Raw genomic sequence first — 16049 nt, forward strand, 5'->3', positions numbered from 1 at the left:
TTAAAAATTCTGAGACAAGGTCGAATTATGTAAACCTGGGCCAACCCGGAATTTGGTATATAGCCCGAGCTGGTGTTTCCCTGTGATGATCTCTCCTCAGCCTCCCTCACCCTTGCTGCCACTCCTAGGTATCCAGGCATCTGATAGGGTGTCCCTTAACTTTGGGCAGTCTTGAACTGTTTAAAGAGAAATTCTATTTTTCTTCTGGATAAAACACAGAAAGCAGAAGAACAAGTTTTAAAGACGCAGTGAGTTTTTGCTCAATGAATAGTGACTGCTCTGGTGAGAATTATTTGAAAATAACCACACCTCACATTTTAAAAGTATTTTAATGTGTATGGGTGTTTTGTTTACGTGTTTGTCTGTGTTCTATGAATGTGCCCGGTGCCTGTGGGGGTCAAAAGAGGGTCTGGAACTAGAGTAACAGACGGCCGTGAGCCCTCTATGTGAGTTCTGGAAGCAAACTGGGGTCCTCTAAGCAAACAGAATGTGCTTTTAACTTCTGAGCCATCGCTTTAACCCCAACAGTGTTTTCTCTTTTTTACACTTCACAAATTGACCAAAAACGTCCTTCCTGTACAAACCTTACACATTTGTTGAGGCCTGCTCCTTGGGGGTAGCATAACTATAGATCTTTTTATTTCAGGCCCACCAGCCCCATCATCTCAGCTCATTGCTGATGTAAAAGAATCTCTATACTAGGCCAGGTTGACCATAAGCTATGTTTATGCCCAACAGACCCTATGGCCTTATTAATCAGCAAAAAGTCCCCAATCACGAGCCCAGCTGCCTCCAACTGCCAGGCACACTTTCAAGGTTAGCTAAAACTACTTGTTAGCAAACTAACTTGAGTCAGCGCTGACTACCCTGTTACACCATCTGCCCCCATGAACGAGCTAATTGCAGTTTTTATCTTTAAATATGCAATATAACTTACCCTCAAGGACACAGTTCAGACCCTGAACTGGCCACCTCCCTAAGCTTAGAAAATAAAGCTTTCACTTTATGCTTCTGTGTCTAAAGTGAGTTTTCTTGGCTTCCACCCTGAATCCAACACTTTCTCTCTGATAATGAGAAACCACAAAAATAATCAACACACGACCAGATGGTTTTTTGTTTGTTTGTTTTTAAAGCAAGATCCTCACTGTAGTGAGTAGGTCATGGTGGCGCATGCTGTTAATTCCAGCATTTGGGAGGCAGAGGCTTGTGGATCTGAGTTTGAGGTCAGTCTTGTCTACAAAATGAGTTCCAGGACATCCAGGACTATGTAGAGAAACTCTGTCTTGAAAACAAAAACAAACCAGACAACAACAACAAAACCCCGATCCTCAATATATAGTACAGGCTAGCCTGGAACATATATCCTATCCTATCCTGGGGTCCACCATGCCTAGCCCATAAGCTCTAATTTATTTTATTTTATTTATTTATGTATTTTTCTAATTTATTTTAAAACTAATCAGTTTCTGAAAAAAATCGATAGATTAATACAATGCTGACAAAATTTAGGTATACCGACTTTGAGTTAGCAAAACTGCATTTGTTAAGAAATGATGGAAATACCAGGTGGTGGTGGCACCTACCTTTAATCCTAGCACTTAGAAGGTAAAGGCAGGCAGATCTCTCAAGAGTTCAAAGCCAGCCTGGTCTACAAAGCCAGTTCCAGGACAGCTAGGGCTATACAGACAAACCCTGTCTTAAAAAACAGACTGACAGAATCCTATCATTTGTGGCCCCATGGGTGAGTAAGGAGAATATGCAAGTGAAGCAGGCAGCTACTGTATGAATTCACTTATGTGCAGCATCTGCAAGTGTTAGGATAGGGGCAGAGCATGGCAGCCATGGGGATGGGGTGGGAGATGGGCGAGGTGTCAGTCAAGACACCACGTTTAAGTTGTACAACATAATATGCATACGTTTTGTCAATTAAAAATAAATGAAGGGAGACTGGAGAGATGGCTCAGAGGTTAAGAGCACTACCAGCTCTTCCAGAGGTCCTGAGTTCAATTCCTAGCAAGCACATGGTGGCTCACAACCATCTATAATGTGATCTGACTCCCTCTTCTGTCCTGAAGGTATACATGCAGACAGAGCACTATGTGTAATAATAAATAATTAAATAAAAATAAATAAGTGAAAGAAAAATAGAACTTTTTTAATTTCAGAAAACTCTGCACGCTTAATTTCCTCAGTTTGTCATGTTAATTAAATCAGTCATTAAAACCTAGTTTTTTTCCCAATGTCTAGACATGGAGAAATAAATTCACTATTTCAGGTGACTTTATATGGCTTATGGATGAAAAGACATTATGCCCATTATACTCATGGTAATGTTTGCACCCGGTATTTGGACCTCTAATTTTTTTTAAATTTAAATTTTTAAAAATTAAATATGAACCTCTCAGTTTCTAAAATACTAAAATGAACATGTCAAATAATCTTTAAAATTTTTTATATTCATTATAATTTTGATTATGATTTTTCTTTTCTTTCTTTTTTTGTTTTTGTTTTTCAAGACGGGGTTTCTCTGTGTATCCCTGGCTGTCCTGAACTCGATTTATAGACCAGGCTGGCCTTGAACTCACAGTGATCCACCTGCCTCTGCCTCCTGAGTGCTGGGATTAAAGGTGTGCACTTTATGATTATTAGTGTTTTGTGTTGGAGGCATTTGTGATTGGAACTCAGATGACAGTTTGTGGGAGAATTGATTCCCTCCTTCTATCATGTGGTTCCTGGGACCAAACTGAGACCGTGAGGCTTGGCGCAAAGTGCCATTACTCACTGACCACAGATACTCTATATTCTTTCTTAGCATATGCTGATTTTGTTTCTTTGTTTTTGGTTTTTCAATACAAGGTTTCTCTTGTATTCTTGGCTGTCCTAGACTTGCCGAGATCTGCCTGCCTCTGCCTCCTGAGTGCTGGGATTAAAGGTATGTACTACCACTCCCAGCTACTCTGAATTTTTAATGCAAATGATTAATATATTCTTTCTTAGCACACTCTGATTTTCTTATGCATATGATTATTACTGTTGCTGTTATTGCTTTTATAGACAGACTTTCATATGGCCTAGGTATGCCTCATATCTAGCAAGGATGACCTTGAACTGATCCTCTTGCCTCTGCCTCCAGCATTCCAGAATTACTGGTGGAACACACTGCCATGATATGACCTTCATACTTATAAATTAAAGTCATCTTCAATAATGATGTTTTTAAATTTATCTTTTATTTCAGTTCATTCATCCTCTAAGGAAATCCTAGAACCCAAGGCCCAAGAAGAGGAATCTAGTAGCTTCCTTAAATATTTCAGTGTTGTTTGGTGTAAAGCTTCAAAGAAGAAACACAAAAAATGGGAAGGTGATGCTATTCTTATTATAAAAGGAAGGTCCTTCACACTGAAAGATTTGGAAGGCAAAGACATTGGAAGAGGTACTGTGGTATATATTACCAGTATTTATGTTTGGATCTAAAATTAGTATATATTTGTGGCTGTACAATTGACACACAATTGGGCTTTCTAAAGGGACGGATTGGGATGTAATTTAATTCAATTTTATGCCTCAGCTTTGTATGATAGATAATGTCTTTTGTAATAGTGAACCTAATGCTCTTAATGAGCTATGCTAGTTCATTAGTGCAAATTCCGTCCTACAGTTTAATTTCCTTTGAAAGGAGCCAACCAGCTGTAGTTGTCTTAGTTGTCTTCTGAGATTAAGGAGTTTGTCTTGGTTCCCCCCCACCCCAATGTTAAATGATTGAAATTGTAAAGAGCTGCCATTATTATTAGAAGGTTAGTGATACCCAGTCTCAGTACCACTCAATAAAAATTTGAAATACAGAACAAGGAGGCCAGGGCTGAGCCTGATAGATGCACACTGCTGGCTGGAGGGTACCGTTGTTTCTGCTGTGCAGCTCCTGATAGATGCACACTGCTGGGCTGGAGGGTACCGTTGTTTCTGCTGTGCAGCTCCTGATAGATGCACACTGCTGGGCTGGAGGGTACCGTTGTTTCTGCTGTGCAGCTCCTGATAGATTCACACTGCTGGGCTGGAGGGTACCGTTGTTTCTGCTGTGCAGCTCCTGATAGATGCACACTGCTGGCTGGAGGGTACCGTTGTTTCTGCTGTGCAGCTCCTGATAGATGCACACTGCTGGGCTGGAGGGTACCGTTGTTTCTGCTGTGCAGCTCCTGATAGATGCACACTGCTGGCTGGAGGGTACCGTTGTTTCTGCTGCGCACCTCCCAGTGTAACATGTCCTGATACAGAGCAGTCTGCAGACCCAGAATGTGGCACACTAGTTGTTTTGTTTAGTTTTGGGTTTGTCCAAATTATAAATCTGTTGTATATATTCACTCACTCACTTAAAAATATACTTTATAGTTTGTTTGACTTTTTAGCTTATATGCCAGCTACTATGCTAGGGGTAAAGATCCAGATGTGACTACAGTCTATAGCTTAGTAAGGAGAAGGCAGTGTAAGTGATAGTTAGGAAGTGCTAAGATAGCTGTTTCAGTGAGAATTCTGCCAGCTGGAATGGGCAGCCCTCCCTAGTGCTGCAGCCAGGGAGGGGCGGGGCCAGTGCTACGCAGCCCTCCAACATCAACATGGCATTTGCAGCCCAGACCAGGGAAGCCCTCATGGTTTCTATTGGCAGCATGGGCCAGGATCTCACCGTGGCCTAGGCTAGCAGCACGTGCTACTCACACCAGGCTGCCCCTCACTACCCTTGTGGCTCCAGCTCCGCCTCTCTTCATTGTGCACTCGCTCTTTCTCTCTCATCTTGCCACTACTTACCTGCTCATCTTAGTGAGGTTGGGTGCTGAGTGGGTGAGGGGCTTCTGCAGATGGCCCTTGCTGACAGGGTGGCCTGCAGAGAAGATGAGGAGGCAGCGGAGGGAGGGAGGGAGGGAGGGAGTCAGTCAGTCAGTCAGGTGCCCAGGGGCTGAGGAATCTGGAGGCTCTGACTGACATGCAATCAGGTGCTTCTGTCTTTACACTGCCTTCACAGAACAACATAGACTAGTGATTATCTGGGAAGTACAGAGTATGTGTTTGAATTTTCATTGCATTTCCAGGGTTACAAGTTAGTCACAATGAGAAAATATCAATGGAACAGATTTTATTTTTATTATTAGCTCTATAACTACAATTTAAAGAATCTAAAGAATGTCTCCCCCAAAGCAAACACATTTATTGTATGACAGCCTGCTTCTAGACTGGCAGTGTTTGCAGTCTGAAAGCACTCCAGACAAACAGAATATCTGAACCAGTTTTTTTTTTTAATTTTATTTTTATGAACAGCAAATACTAATACCTAGCTTTTTAAAAAAACTATATGTTTCATCATCTATGCTATAAAGTAGAAAAAGTTTATTTTAATCCATCTATCTTATTTACTGAGTTGTGTTTCTCCAGGGGTGTACCTTGTATGACCCCCTATCTTTAAACTACATTTTCAGAGAGCTTTAAGCATATTTAAACGGAGGTCTGTAACCTATTCTCCTGGCCAGTCAGTTGGTCAGTTGTCTCTGTTTACCCTGCAGCAATTATACTGTTTGAGTCTGCTCAGGGGCAGACACCCCATGAGGATTTCTGGAGCGTTAGCCTCATCTAGCTGTGTGTTCATCTTTGCTTAATGATCTCTAGGGCATAAGAAGGACTTCCAAATAGGGCTAGATAAAGTTAATTTTAAGATTTCCCTAAAATGACTCAGGCATAATATTCGCAGGAAACACAGAAAATGAGTCATAATGCAGAAAGCCCCCAAGAATGCAACAAGCAGAGACCAAAATCCAAAGTGAGAGGCAGAATGACAGAGATTGCAGCATTTGGCTCAGCGTTGCTGGAGCTGTGTCAAACAGCTGTGCTGGCTTCATGACTCTTGCTGTTTGCAGTGGATATGACTGCCAGCGGGGGTTGTTTCAGCTGTGTTAATTTCTTAAATACTTCTTTAAATGTATCCATCCATCCATTCACCCATCCATCCATCCATCCATCCATCCATCCATCCATCCATCCATCCAGTGTGTATGTGTGGTGACAGCGTGCGTGAGAGTGAGTGAGCACACGAGTGCATATACACATATGCAATGGTATATGTGTGGCGGGAGGGAGGTAAGAGGACAACTTTTGGGACTAGCTCTTTGATAGTTTGCCCAAGAGCTTTCAAGACATTCTTCTCTTCCAAACTTTTCATTTTACCTTAAGAATGCTGGTAAATGGGCTGGAGATAGTGTTTATTAGTTAAAAGTACATATTGCTCTTCCCTTGGATCCGCATTCCAGCACCAACATAAGCACATATATTATTTATGTGTAAATAAATAGCAAATTAATCTTTTTAAAAAGTACTGAAATTATAGACTATTGCATTAAAAAACATACACATTTGGCTTTTTATGTGGGTTCTAAGAATTAAATGAATTATTGGGCTTGTTCACCTATCATTTTGAGCTATCTCATGACCCTTAGTTTTTTCTTAAATCAGAATGATAAATTATGTTCTTGACTGATGAGATATACAATGTAACTTACATACAAAGTACAGTGTTTATTCTTTATAGTCATGGGAAGGTAACTATTACTAAGTTTTCTTAGAATATCAGTTCAATTAATTTGTTTGTTTGTTTGTTTTTTTCTTAAAGGCATTGGATATAAATTCAAAGAGTTTGAAAACATAGAAGAAGGCCAAACGCTGATGATTGGTGGAAAAGAAATAGAAATCCTGGGTACAATCTCTTCCGACGATTTTGACAGTGGCAAGTGTTTTCAGTGTGGAAGAGGAAGCCCTGTTGTTCCAAGTTCTCAGGGTGCCAGGAAATGCTTTTCTAACCCTCTCAAAAGTGTCTGTCAGTCAGCTCAGGCAAAGGAAAATAAATGGCAGAATTGCAAACCACGCCATGACCCATACGCACCAAGTAAGACTTTAAAGACCATTGAACATTCTGTTTTCATTGTTTATAAAGTTGTTTTTGTTTTGTTTTCTTTTGTGTTATGTTTTGATTTGTTTTTTTAAGACAAGGTTTCTCTGTGTAGCTCTGGCTGTCCTGGAACTTGCTCTGTAGACCAGGCTGGCCTGGAACTCAAAGAGATCAATCAGCCTGCCTTTGCCTCCTGAGTGCTGGGATTAAAGGCGTGTGATACTACCGCCTGGCTACTGTCCAAAGATTTTTGACATGTGAACTGGCATTTAAATTTTGTTTTAAAATTTGCAAATGGTTGAGGTCAGCCTGGGTTACGTAGTGAGTTGAAAGTCAGTCTGGACTAGATATTGAGATTTGTCTCAAAACCAAAAACTAAACAAAACAAAAACTTAGAGATGGGTCTGGAAGTGGATTAGTGGCAAAGGCACCTGCTGCCGAATCTGGTGACCTGAATTTGATCCTTAGGCCACACACGGTGGAAGGAGAGGACCAGCTCCCACAGGTTGTCTGGCCTCATGTGATTCCATGGCACGCACACACCTATCTACACATGTACTTGTACGAAATTTAAAAAAAAAATTGAAGATTTTAGGGGAAGATTATATTCAGATGTACTCTTTCACATGAAGAATAATGATGCTGTCAAATACTGTTGGGAGCTATTTAACACATAAGTTCATAGTTTCAGTGATGTATGCTGATCTTGGCATTTGGTGTGCATCTACAGGAACTTCCAGGTTCTTGTTTCCCAGAAGAAAGCATTGAGCAGGGCCATAGCTACAGCAGAGACGGTTTACTAATAAATAGTGTACTTCCAAGGAGGGGAAGACGCCTTAGAACAGAGGAAAAGTTTAGGAGCTGTATGTCAGTGCTGCACAAAGGATGGACACGTATATTCCATATCACAGGCTTTCTGGCTCCTTTGCATACGTTGAGCTTCCTCAGGAATGCTTTCTGTGGCATGTGTTTACATTGAGCCAATGGTCATCCTCTGAGGTCTAGAGTCCTCTTCCAGCGGCTCCTGCTGGTTCTAATTGGCCTATGCCTGAGGATTTCCAGCCGTTCTCTTTGCCAGTAGGCTCATCTTACCTGCTAATTTTGTAGCTTTGGGCTTCATCCTTCCTGCCCTGTCTAGTCTCAGCTCCTCCCTGAGAGCTTCTTGGGGAACTGAAGGATGAAGATGCACCTTATACCCACTTCTTGCTGTTAGGAAGAAGTGTCATCTCTTCTGATGAGAGACCACAGGATTCTCTCTATTCATCCACTGATTGCAGAAGACCTGGGCTCTGTTCCCTGCATGTGGAATGCTGTGCTTACTGAAATCCTTCTTAGGCGAAAGTCAAGTTCAGTGTTTGCAGCACTTCAGAGCACATGAAGTGTGACTTCCTCTCCTCTTCCTTTCCTCTTCCCTTTCTCTCCCATCCCCATCCATATTCTCCTTTTCCTTTCCTTTCCCCTCTTTTTTTTTTTAATTAATTTATTTAGATTACATCTCAACTGTTATCTTTTTCCCCTCTTTTGGTCTTAAACTCCCTATCTTCCTTCTCCTGCCTCTGAGTATTAGGATAACATGTGTGCATATCTATCCTTAGTGTACACACACACACACACACACACACACACACACACACACACTTCACTGTAAAAGACAGCAAGCAGTTCTGGTATAGAAATAATGGGAAGGAGATAATGTTGTTGCTGGAAGTGATATTACCTTTATACTTGTACCTTATTTTTAAGATTCCCTTGTTATGCCGCGACCAGACAAAAATCACCAGTGGGTGTTCAATAGGAACAACTTTCCCCTTGTGGATGTGGTGATAGACCCTTACCTCGCACATCACCTCCGACCACATCAGAAAGAGGGGGTCCTCTTCCTCTACGAGTGCGTGATGGGGATGAGGTAGGAAAATAAATGGTAACAGTGTTTTTCAGAAGGATCTGATAGAATGAACTTCAGGTCCGCACCACAGATGTTAGTTGGTAGGACAGGCATGGCACTAAATGTGTGCGTTTGTTCATAGTGGTTCTTGGTGGAAGCCATGTGCTATGTGGGATTGAGACTGTCAGAAGCAAGGAGCTTAAGGAGCCGCCACCTCATATTATTCATTTAATTTAGTCTTTTTATAAATATTATTTCACTTGTTTCTCATAAAAACTTGTGTGAGTTAGGTAGAGAAAATACCAGATTTGTTTTATGGACAATGATAAGAATAGAGAGATTTACTTTCGCAGTTATGCAGTTAATAAAAAGCAGTGTTAGATAGAGGGTAAGGCAGATCAGCTTTGAGTTGGTTTCTAAGATATGCATGTGTAGTTTGTGTTTATAGATGTGTGTACATGCCCACACACATATACATATAAACTTTTTTCTTTTTGGTTTTCCAAGACAGGGTTTCTCTGTGTATCCTTGGCTGTCCTGGACTCTCAATGTAGACCAGGCTGGCCTTGAACTTACAGTGATCTGCCTGCCTCTGCCTCCTGAGTGCCACTGCCTGTCTATATATAAACTTGTTTATACTGGCGGTTGTATCCAGGGCTTTGTATGTACTTTTCTAACCTTACCAAGTATTTTTATTTAATCTTTACTTTCACACGGAACCAACTTTTTATAGGCATCAACAAAACGCCTATTTTCAGACTTAGCCACGCGAAGTTCATGCTTCTCTGCTCGCAAAGACATGTGGCTATGAAACGTGTAGCTTTTGGAAAGCATGCTTTTTTGGCTTGAGGCTCATGGAGCATTAGCAACCTTGAGGATGCTAATGGGAGATAAGAGAACTCAGGAAGGAGTGTTGCAAGCTGTACTGGCGCATCTTAGTTCCCTTCAGATTTCACTTCCGCCAGGAGGTTCAGTCCAGAGCCGAAGCTTCTCAAGCGGATCTGACTAACCTGTGATGAGTTTATTCGTCCTCCTCCTGTGTGCTCCTGTGTGTGCGCGCACTTGTGTGCCGTGTCATTTCACAGGTGCTATCTATCTTGTTTTCTAAATTTTTAAAATTGTTTCATTTCATTTTATTATTTTAAGATACGGTCTCTTACTGGCCTGAACTTGCCCATTTGGCAGACTTGCTGGCCAGTGACCCCTCGGGATCTGCCTGTCTCTGCCTCCACTGCACTGGGATTACAGGTGTGTCCCACAGTGCCTGGCTGGTTACGTGCCTTGTGAGGAAGAGATCCTGATAGATGTCCCCAGGAAAATATCCTAATGACTTTTCATCGTAACTTGTATTAATTGTAGGACATCAGACATTGAGGACTCCACTATCTGTCAGAGAATGATAAATTTTAATTGTAGCATATACTTATTTTAAACAATTAGATCTTGGTGACTAAGATTTCAACGTTTTGACCTCTAATGCTGAAATGGATTTAAAAGTGCTCAGATGTCAGTGATGAGGACCATTGCCATAGTAATTTATCCCAGTGTAGATACAGAATTGTAATTCATTTCTAGTGTCCAGCTATGTATAGACGACAGTAACGGAGTCTTTATATTCAGGTCCGTAATTTAAGATTCACCATACATAATGGTTATAACTGTCAAAGCTTCAGAAGTCATAGGTTGTAATGAGCTAGATGAAACACTCAACCAGTCTCCAGGGTCATTAGTCCCAGTTTCCTGTTCGTGATGATGTCAGGGCATGAAATACTTTCCCATTGCGATTCATGAAAGTGTGATTGTTTCCAACAGAGCGAACGGCAGATGTGGTGCTATTCTTGCTGATGAAATGGGTTTAGGAAAAACATTGCAGTGCATCTCGCTCATCTGGACCTTACAGTGTCAGGGACCCTATGGAGGCAAGCCAGTCATAAGGAAGACACTTACTGTCACTCCTGGAAGCTTGGTGAATAATTGGAGGAAAGAATTTCAAAAATGGCTGGGAAGTGAAAGAATCAAGATATTCACTGTTGATCAGGTAAGGGATCTTTAAAGGGTTGAGCCCTAGTCATCCTTATTATTTTTTGTTTGTCTTGTTTTTCAAGACAGAGTTTCTCAGTGTAACTGTCCCTTCTGTAGACCAGACTGACCTTGAACTCACAGAGATCTGTTTGCCTCTGCACTCCGAATGCTGGGATTAACAGTGTGTGCCATCATGTCTGGCATCTTAGTCATTATTAAAATATCTAGTCTTTTGAGTCCATAGTTGAGTTCTTAGCTTTTTGAGTGTGTGGAATTCCGTGAGCTCCTTGTACAGAAATGGAGTTGTTATGGGATGTTACCTTTGGTCCCTCAGATTCATATGTTCAGGCACTAACTCTCAGGGTACAAGCAGTCATTTTCTTGCTGTGTAATAATGTAATATCATGAGTTGGAAATGCAGCTGGGTACATGTCTGTAATCCCAGAACTTTGAAGGTTTAGACAGTAGGATCCAGAATTTGAAGCCAGTCTTGGCTATATAATGAGACCCTAGGCTGGGATTGTTTGTGTGTGTGTGTGTGTGTGTGTGTGTGTGTGTGTGTGTGTGTGTGTGTGTAATATGAATTCATGCAATGTTTCTGTATTATTGTTTAGCCTAGTTTACTTTAGATGTGCTTAAAACACATTTATTAGCTTGTAACTTGAAAAACTCAGGTTTTGCCATGCGCGGTAGTGCACGTCTGTAATCTCAGCACTCAGGGAGGCAGAGCCAGAGGCAGGTGGATCTATGTGAGTTTGAGGCCAGTGTGGTCTACAGAGTGAGTCCAGGATAGCCAAGGCTACACAGAGGAACCCTGTCTTGGAAAAAGGCCAAAGGGAGAGAGGGAGGGAGGGAGGGAAGGAGGGAGAGAGGGAGGGAGGGAGGGAAGGAGGGAGAGAGGGAGGGAAGGAGAGACAGACAGACAGACAGACAGAGAGACAGAGAGAGACTGAGGCTGACTCAGGTTTATTATGTGGGCAGTTGGTTCAAGATGACACTGATCAGGATTACTGGGGACTAAGGAGTTTTTTAGAAGAGTTATTAATGACTTGGGCAGAGTGACAAGGACAATGACATGACTCAGAGAGACTGCATGGCAGTGTCTCTGACAAGAATCAAGGCCCAAGAGGCAGCAGTGGGAGTTTCTTTGCATAACTTTTGAGGATAGAGAGGTTCACAGGAAGCATGGAGCGGGGTGGGGGACAATATGGGCCCTCCTTTGCTGTAGACTCAGACACACTTCCCAGCTGAGATGCCATGACAGTGGCAAGGCTACTCCATCTAGATTCACAGACAGTGACCCAGTAGGTGCCTGTCAGTATGTGGAGGGGAGGCCTGAGTAGAGATTGCTTGCTAACATTGCATATAGTCACTTACAAAACCTGTTTTATAATGGAATATTGAGTATTTTATTTGTTTTACTGAATACCAAGAAAACAGAATGGCTTTATGGATATCTTTTTGTACCATTTTCTTTTTTAAGAAAAGATTTATTTATTTATGCATATGAACACTATTTGCACGTATGCCTGCAAGATAGAAAAGAGCATCAGACAGAAGAGGGCAGCAGATCCCATTATAGATGGGTGTGACCCACCATGTGGTTGGTTTGCTGGGAGTTGAACTCAGGACCTCCAGACACGCAGCCAGTGTTCTTAACTGCTGAGCCATCTCTCCAGCCCTTTTTGTATCATTTTCAAATCAAAATATTGTAAGTCAACCATCGGAAGTCGTCCAGGAGCTTGTAACGCTTTAGGAGATGGGGCCTTGGGAGGAGATAGGACTAGATACAGTCATAAGGATGGAGCCCTATGATGGGGTTAGCGTGCTGGTACTAATGGAAGATAGACCAGATCTCCCCCTGCCCACTATGTCATCCAGACCTCCCCTTGAGACCAGGGAGAAGGGGACCAACCTCGGTTGTCCTGTTGTGCCTGTGGTCCGCTTGGTATGACCTGAGACCATTACGTTAGGGTCAGCTACTGGGGTGCTTTGTTGATGCTGGGGAGGTTCTGTTGCTTGGGGTCATTTTGGTCCTTTTATTTAAGATGGTCATCAGTCAGGCCCCTTGTTCCTGGGATTTAGAGCCATTGTAGAGGAGAGAAACCCAAGAGAGCTCAAGGGCAGGAAGAGAACACAGTGAGCTGAGCTGAGTCAGTGGCTGGAGCCTTCATTCACAGGCAGACTTAGGCGTCCCTTCCCAGTGAGAAGGCAGGCAGGAAGGGTCAGTTGAGTCCAGTACTTAGTTACTGAATGGCAAAATATGTTGTTTAGATTTGATTTCATGGTTTCTGCTTTTGGTTTATTAAATATTGTTTTTCTCTTTTCAGGACCATAAAGTGGAGGAGTTTATCAAATCTGCATTTTATTCCGTTCTCATCATCAGTTATGAAATGTTACTTCGCTCTCTAGATCAGATTAAGACTATAAAATTTGACCTTCTGATCTGTGACGAGGGGCATCGCTTGAAGAACAGTAGTATTAAGACAACTGCAGCCCTCTCTAGCCTCTCTTGTGAGAAGAGAGTAATTCTGACTGGTTAGTACTCACTCTGGGGACGACGCGATGGAAGTCTTGGCTAACAAACCTTTACAGCTTGTAATCTTATGCTTGACATAGAAAGGACTGGCGGTGTTGGGGGAATCCGTATGAGTAAGCCTCTGTTAATTGACCTGAATCTTCAGGTCCCCATGCAGTTTCTGCAGCCCTGCTTCGGGCCTTTTGAGGAACAGAATTAATGGTATCCTAGTAAAGAGCTTGGGTGATGGGCCTGGGCCGGCTGTGCTTGCTTTCCCAGGCTGCCAGTGAAGCTGAGCAACCTGAGAAGAAGGAATTTACCTTCCTGGCGTCTTGCTTTCCTTGTCTGTGGAATAGGGCTGTAATGGCATCATGCCATAGAGGTGTGGTGAGGGCTGGAGGACTGGCATGTAAATGGCACTGCCTGTCACGTGGCAGACATTTCCTGTGAACCTGTGTGTGCGTGCCCAGTGCTGGGCTGAGCTCCCGGCCCAGGCTGTCTGGAAAGGTGGGATAGTCCATGTGTAATACAAGGGTCCCTTCCTACCTGCTCCTTTTCTCTCATCCTTTACCTTGATACCTTACCATTCTTCACGTTTGTCATTCTGGCAGGAGAAGGCAGAAAGTTTTATTCATTCCTAATGATGCTTACCAAGCTCTCTATTTCTACCCATGGTTCCATTCTCTACCATCTTACACTTAATGTTTTATTTAAATGTTTGTGTATATCCGTGTGATGTTTGCTTTGTATGCATGTGCGTGTGTACTGTGCAAGCCTGAGAAGTCTGTTAGATAACCCTGACCTGGGGTTCCTGTTGAGGGTGAGCTGCCTTTTAGGCGTATGCCCCGCGCCTGCTGGGGACTGAATCCAGAAAGGACAGTAAATGCTTTTAACTGCCAAGCTGTCCCTCCGGCCCCCTTTCCCTGTGTACTGAAGCTATGGGATACATTGCAGGCATGATCCCTTGTGGTCTTGTCCTCTGCCTGATCTTTATGTGTGCCAGAGCCCTTCTGTGAGGTTATGATGCCCCCATCATAAGGGTTATAAGCAGCCACTTGTTTCTTTTTCTAAGTCTTCTCGCGGTAGAAGTACATCCCAAAGCCACAGGGGAGAGCCAAGTCGGCCGTCCTTTATTAGCGCGTTGGGATAGGGGGACACACTGTAAACAATTGAGTTCTTGGACTTCTTATTTGTGAAGTGGGACTGTGTAGTGATTCCTGGCGGTGACATTTAAAACTGTTCAGCCTTGAGCTAGGTGTGATACTGTACACCTGTGACCTGAACCTTTGGAAGACAAAGTGAGGCGCACTGTCCCCCAGTTCAGGGACAGCCTTCACTACACATTAAGTTCTAGGTCAGCTGGAGTAATACATTGAGACTTTGTCTCAAAAACCAAGCCAAAACAATAATTTTGAGCAGGGTGTAGTGGTTCACTCCTGTAACTGCAGCGGCTCAGGAGGAAGAGGCAGGATGAACAATCAGGAGCTCGGTGACAGCCTTGTGACCCCTTAAGCGTAAGGGTTTATTTATCTGAGACAGTCTCACTGTGGAGCGCTGGCTGGCCTGGACCTCACAGGTGATTCCCTCCCTCTGCTTCCTAAGTGCAGGTATCGAAGGCATGCGCTACCACACCCAGACTCCTTCTTTAAAACCAAACCAAACCAAACCTTGTCTTTGCTGCTGCAGTCTCTGTGTGCTCATGTGCGCCTTGCTTAGTTGATTCAGAGGCCTTGAATCAAGCAGGCTTTCTCAGATGAGCTAGATCTTGGAACCAATTTTTTGCTCTTATAATGGCAGGGTCGTTTGCTCTGACTTTTCTGTTTCTTCTCTGAAAGTACAGATTTGCATGTGAACATGTGCAGTGTTACCTATCATTGGTTCACTTGCTACTTTCTAGCACTCAGTCGATGTTGACTAGAAAGTGGTTAGGATTTAGGGAGCTACTATGTTGTCAGTCAGGGCTGCCATAATAAAGAGCCACAGACCATGGCTTAAACAACACTTTCCTTGTGCTAGTCAAGACTAGAAGCCCAGTGCTTACTTATGTTATGTGGATTGATTTCTGGCCCTCAGCCAGAGGAGCCACTCTTAACCCCCACCCTGTCTCATGGGTGATGAACTGCTGGCAATACCTCTCGCTGGGAGACTCAAGGGCGCCCCCACCTGTCTCGCGGGTAATGAACTGCTGGCAGTGCCCTGCTCTGGGCAACTCAAAGGCGAAGGTGATTCAGAAAGAGAGCAGCCAGACACCTAAAGCCAGATGTAAAAATTTACGTGATTATCGATATTTTAAGCTTTGGCATGGCCGATCCTCCTTAGTTATAGGGTGTTGCTTGTATTTATGCTCTCAGGGAAGAAGGCCTCAGTACCCACAGAGCTCTGTGGTTATAGAACAAATCAACCTCTCCTCTTTTATGTCGCCTTAGGTACCCCAGTTCAGAACGACTTGCAAGAGTTTTTTGCATTAGTTGATTTTGTTAATCCAGGAATATTAGGCTCTTTGTCGTCTTACAGGAAAATATATGAAGAGCCCATCATTACATCAAGAGAACCGTCTTCTTCCAAGGTATAACTTTAAATTTTTTTAAAAAAGGGCAATATGTTTGGAAGAATCATAATTTTGGGGCCGGGCGTGGTGGCGCACGCCTTTAATCCCAGCACTCGGGAGGCAGAGGCAGGCGGATTGCTGTGAGTTCGAG

General features: G+C 43.0%; 1 protein-coding gene across 2 annotated transcripts in view; it reads left to right on the forward strand.

The window, feature by feature from the left end:
• Nucleotides 1-16049, forward strand: part of RAD54B (RAD54 homolog B) — a 72084-nt gene that overhangs the window by 39356 nt on the left and 16679 nt on the right. For both annotated transcript variants that reach the window (XM_084798896.1, XM_084798897.1), the window contains exons 4-9: nt 3239-3433; nt 6650-6922; nt 8669-8831; nt 10623-10848; nt 13163-13370; nt 15777-15916. In XM_084798896.1, the coding sequence (XP_084655022.1) occupies nt 3239-3433; nt 6650-6922; nt 8669-8831; nt 10623-10848; nt 13163-13370; nt 15777-15916 (1205 nt within the window). The remainder of the gene's footprint in view (nt 1-3238; nt 3434-6649; nt 6923-8668; nt 8832-10622; nt 10849-13162; nt 13371-15776; nt 15917-16049) is intronic.

The sequence above is a fragment of the Acomys minous genome (assembly GCF_964271855.1).
Source record: "Acomys minous genome assembly, chromosome: 1".
In the NCBI taxonomy this organism is placed as follows: Eukaryota; Metazoa; Chordata; class Mammalia; order Rodentia; family Muridae; genus Acomys; species Acomys minous.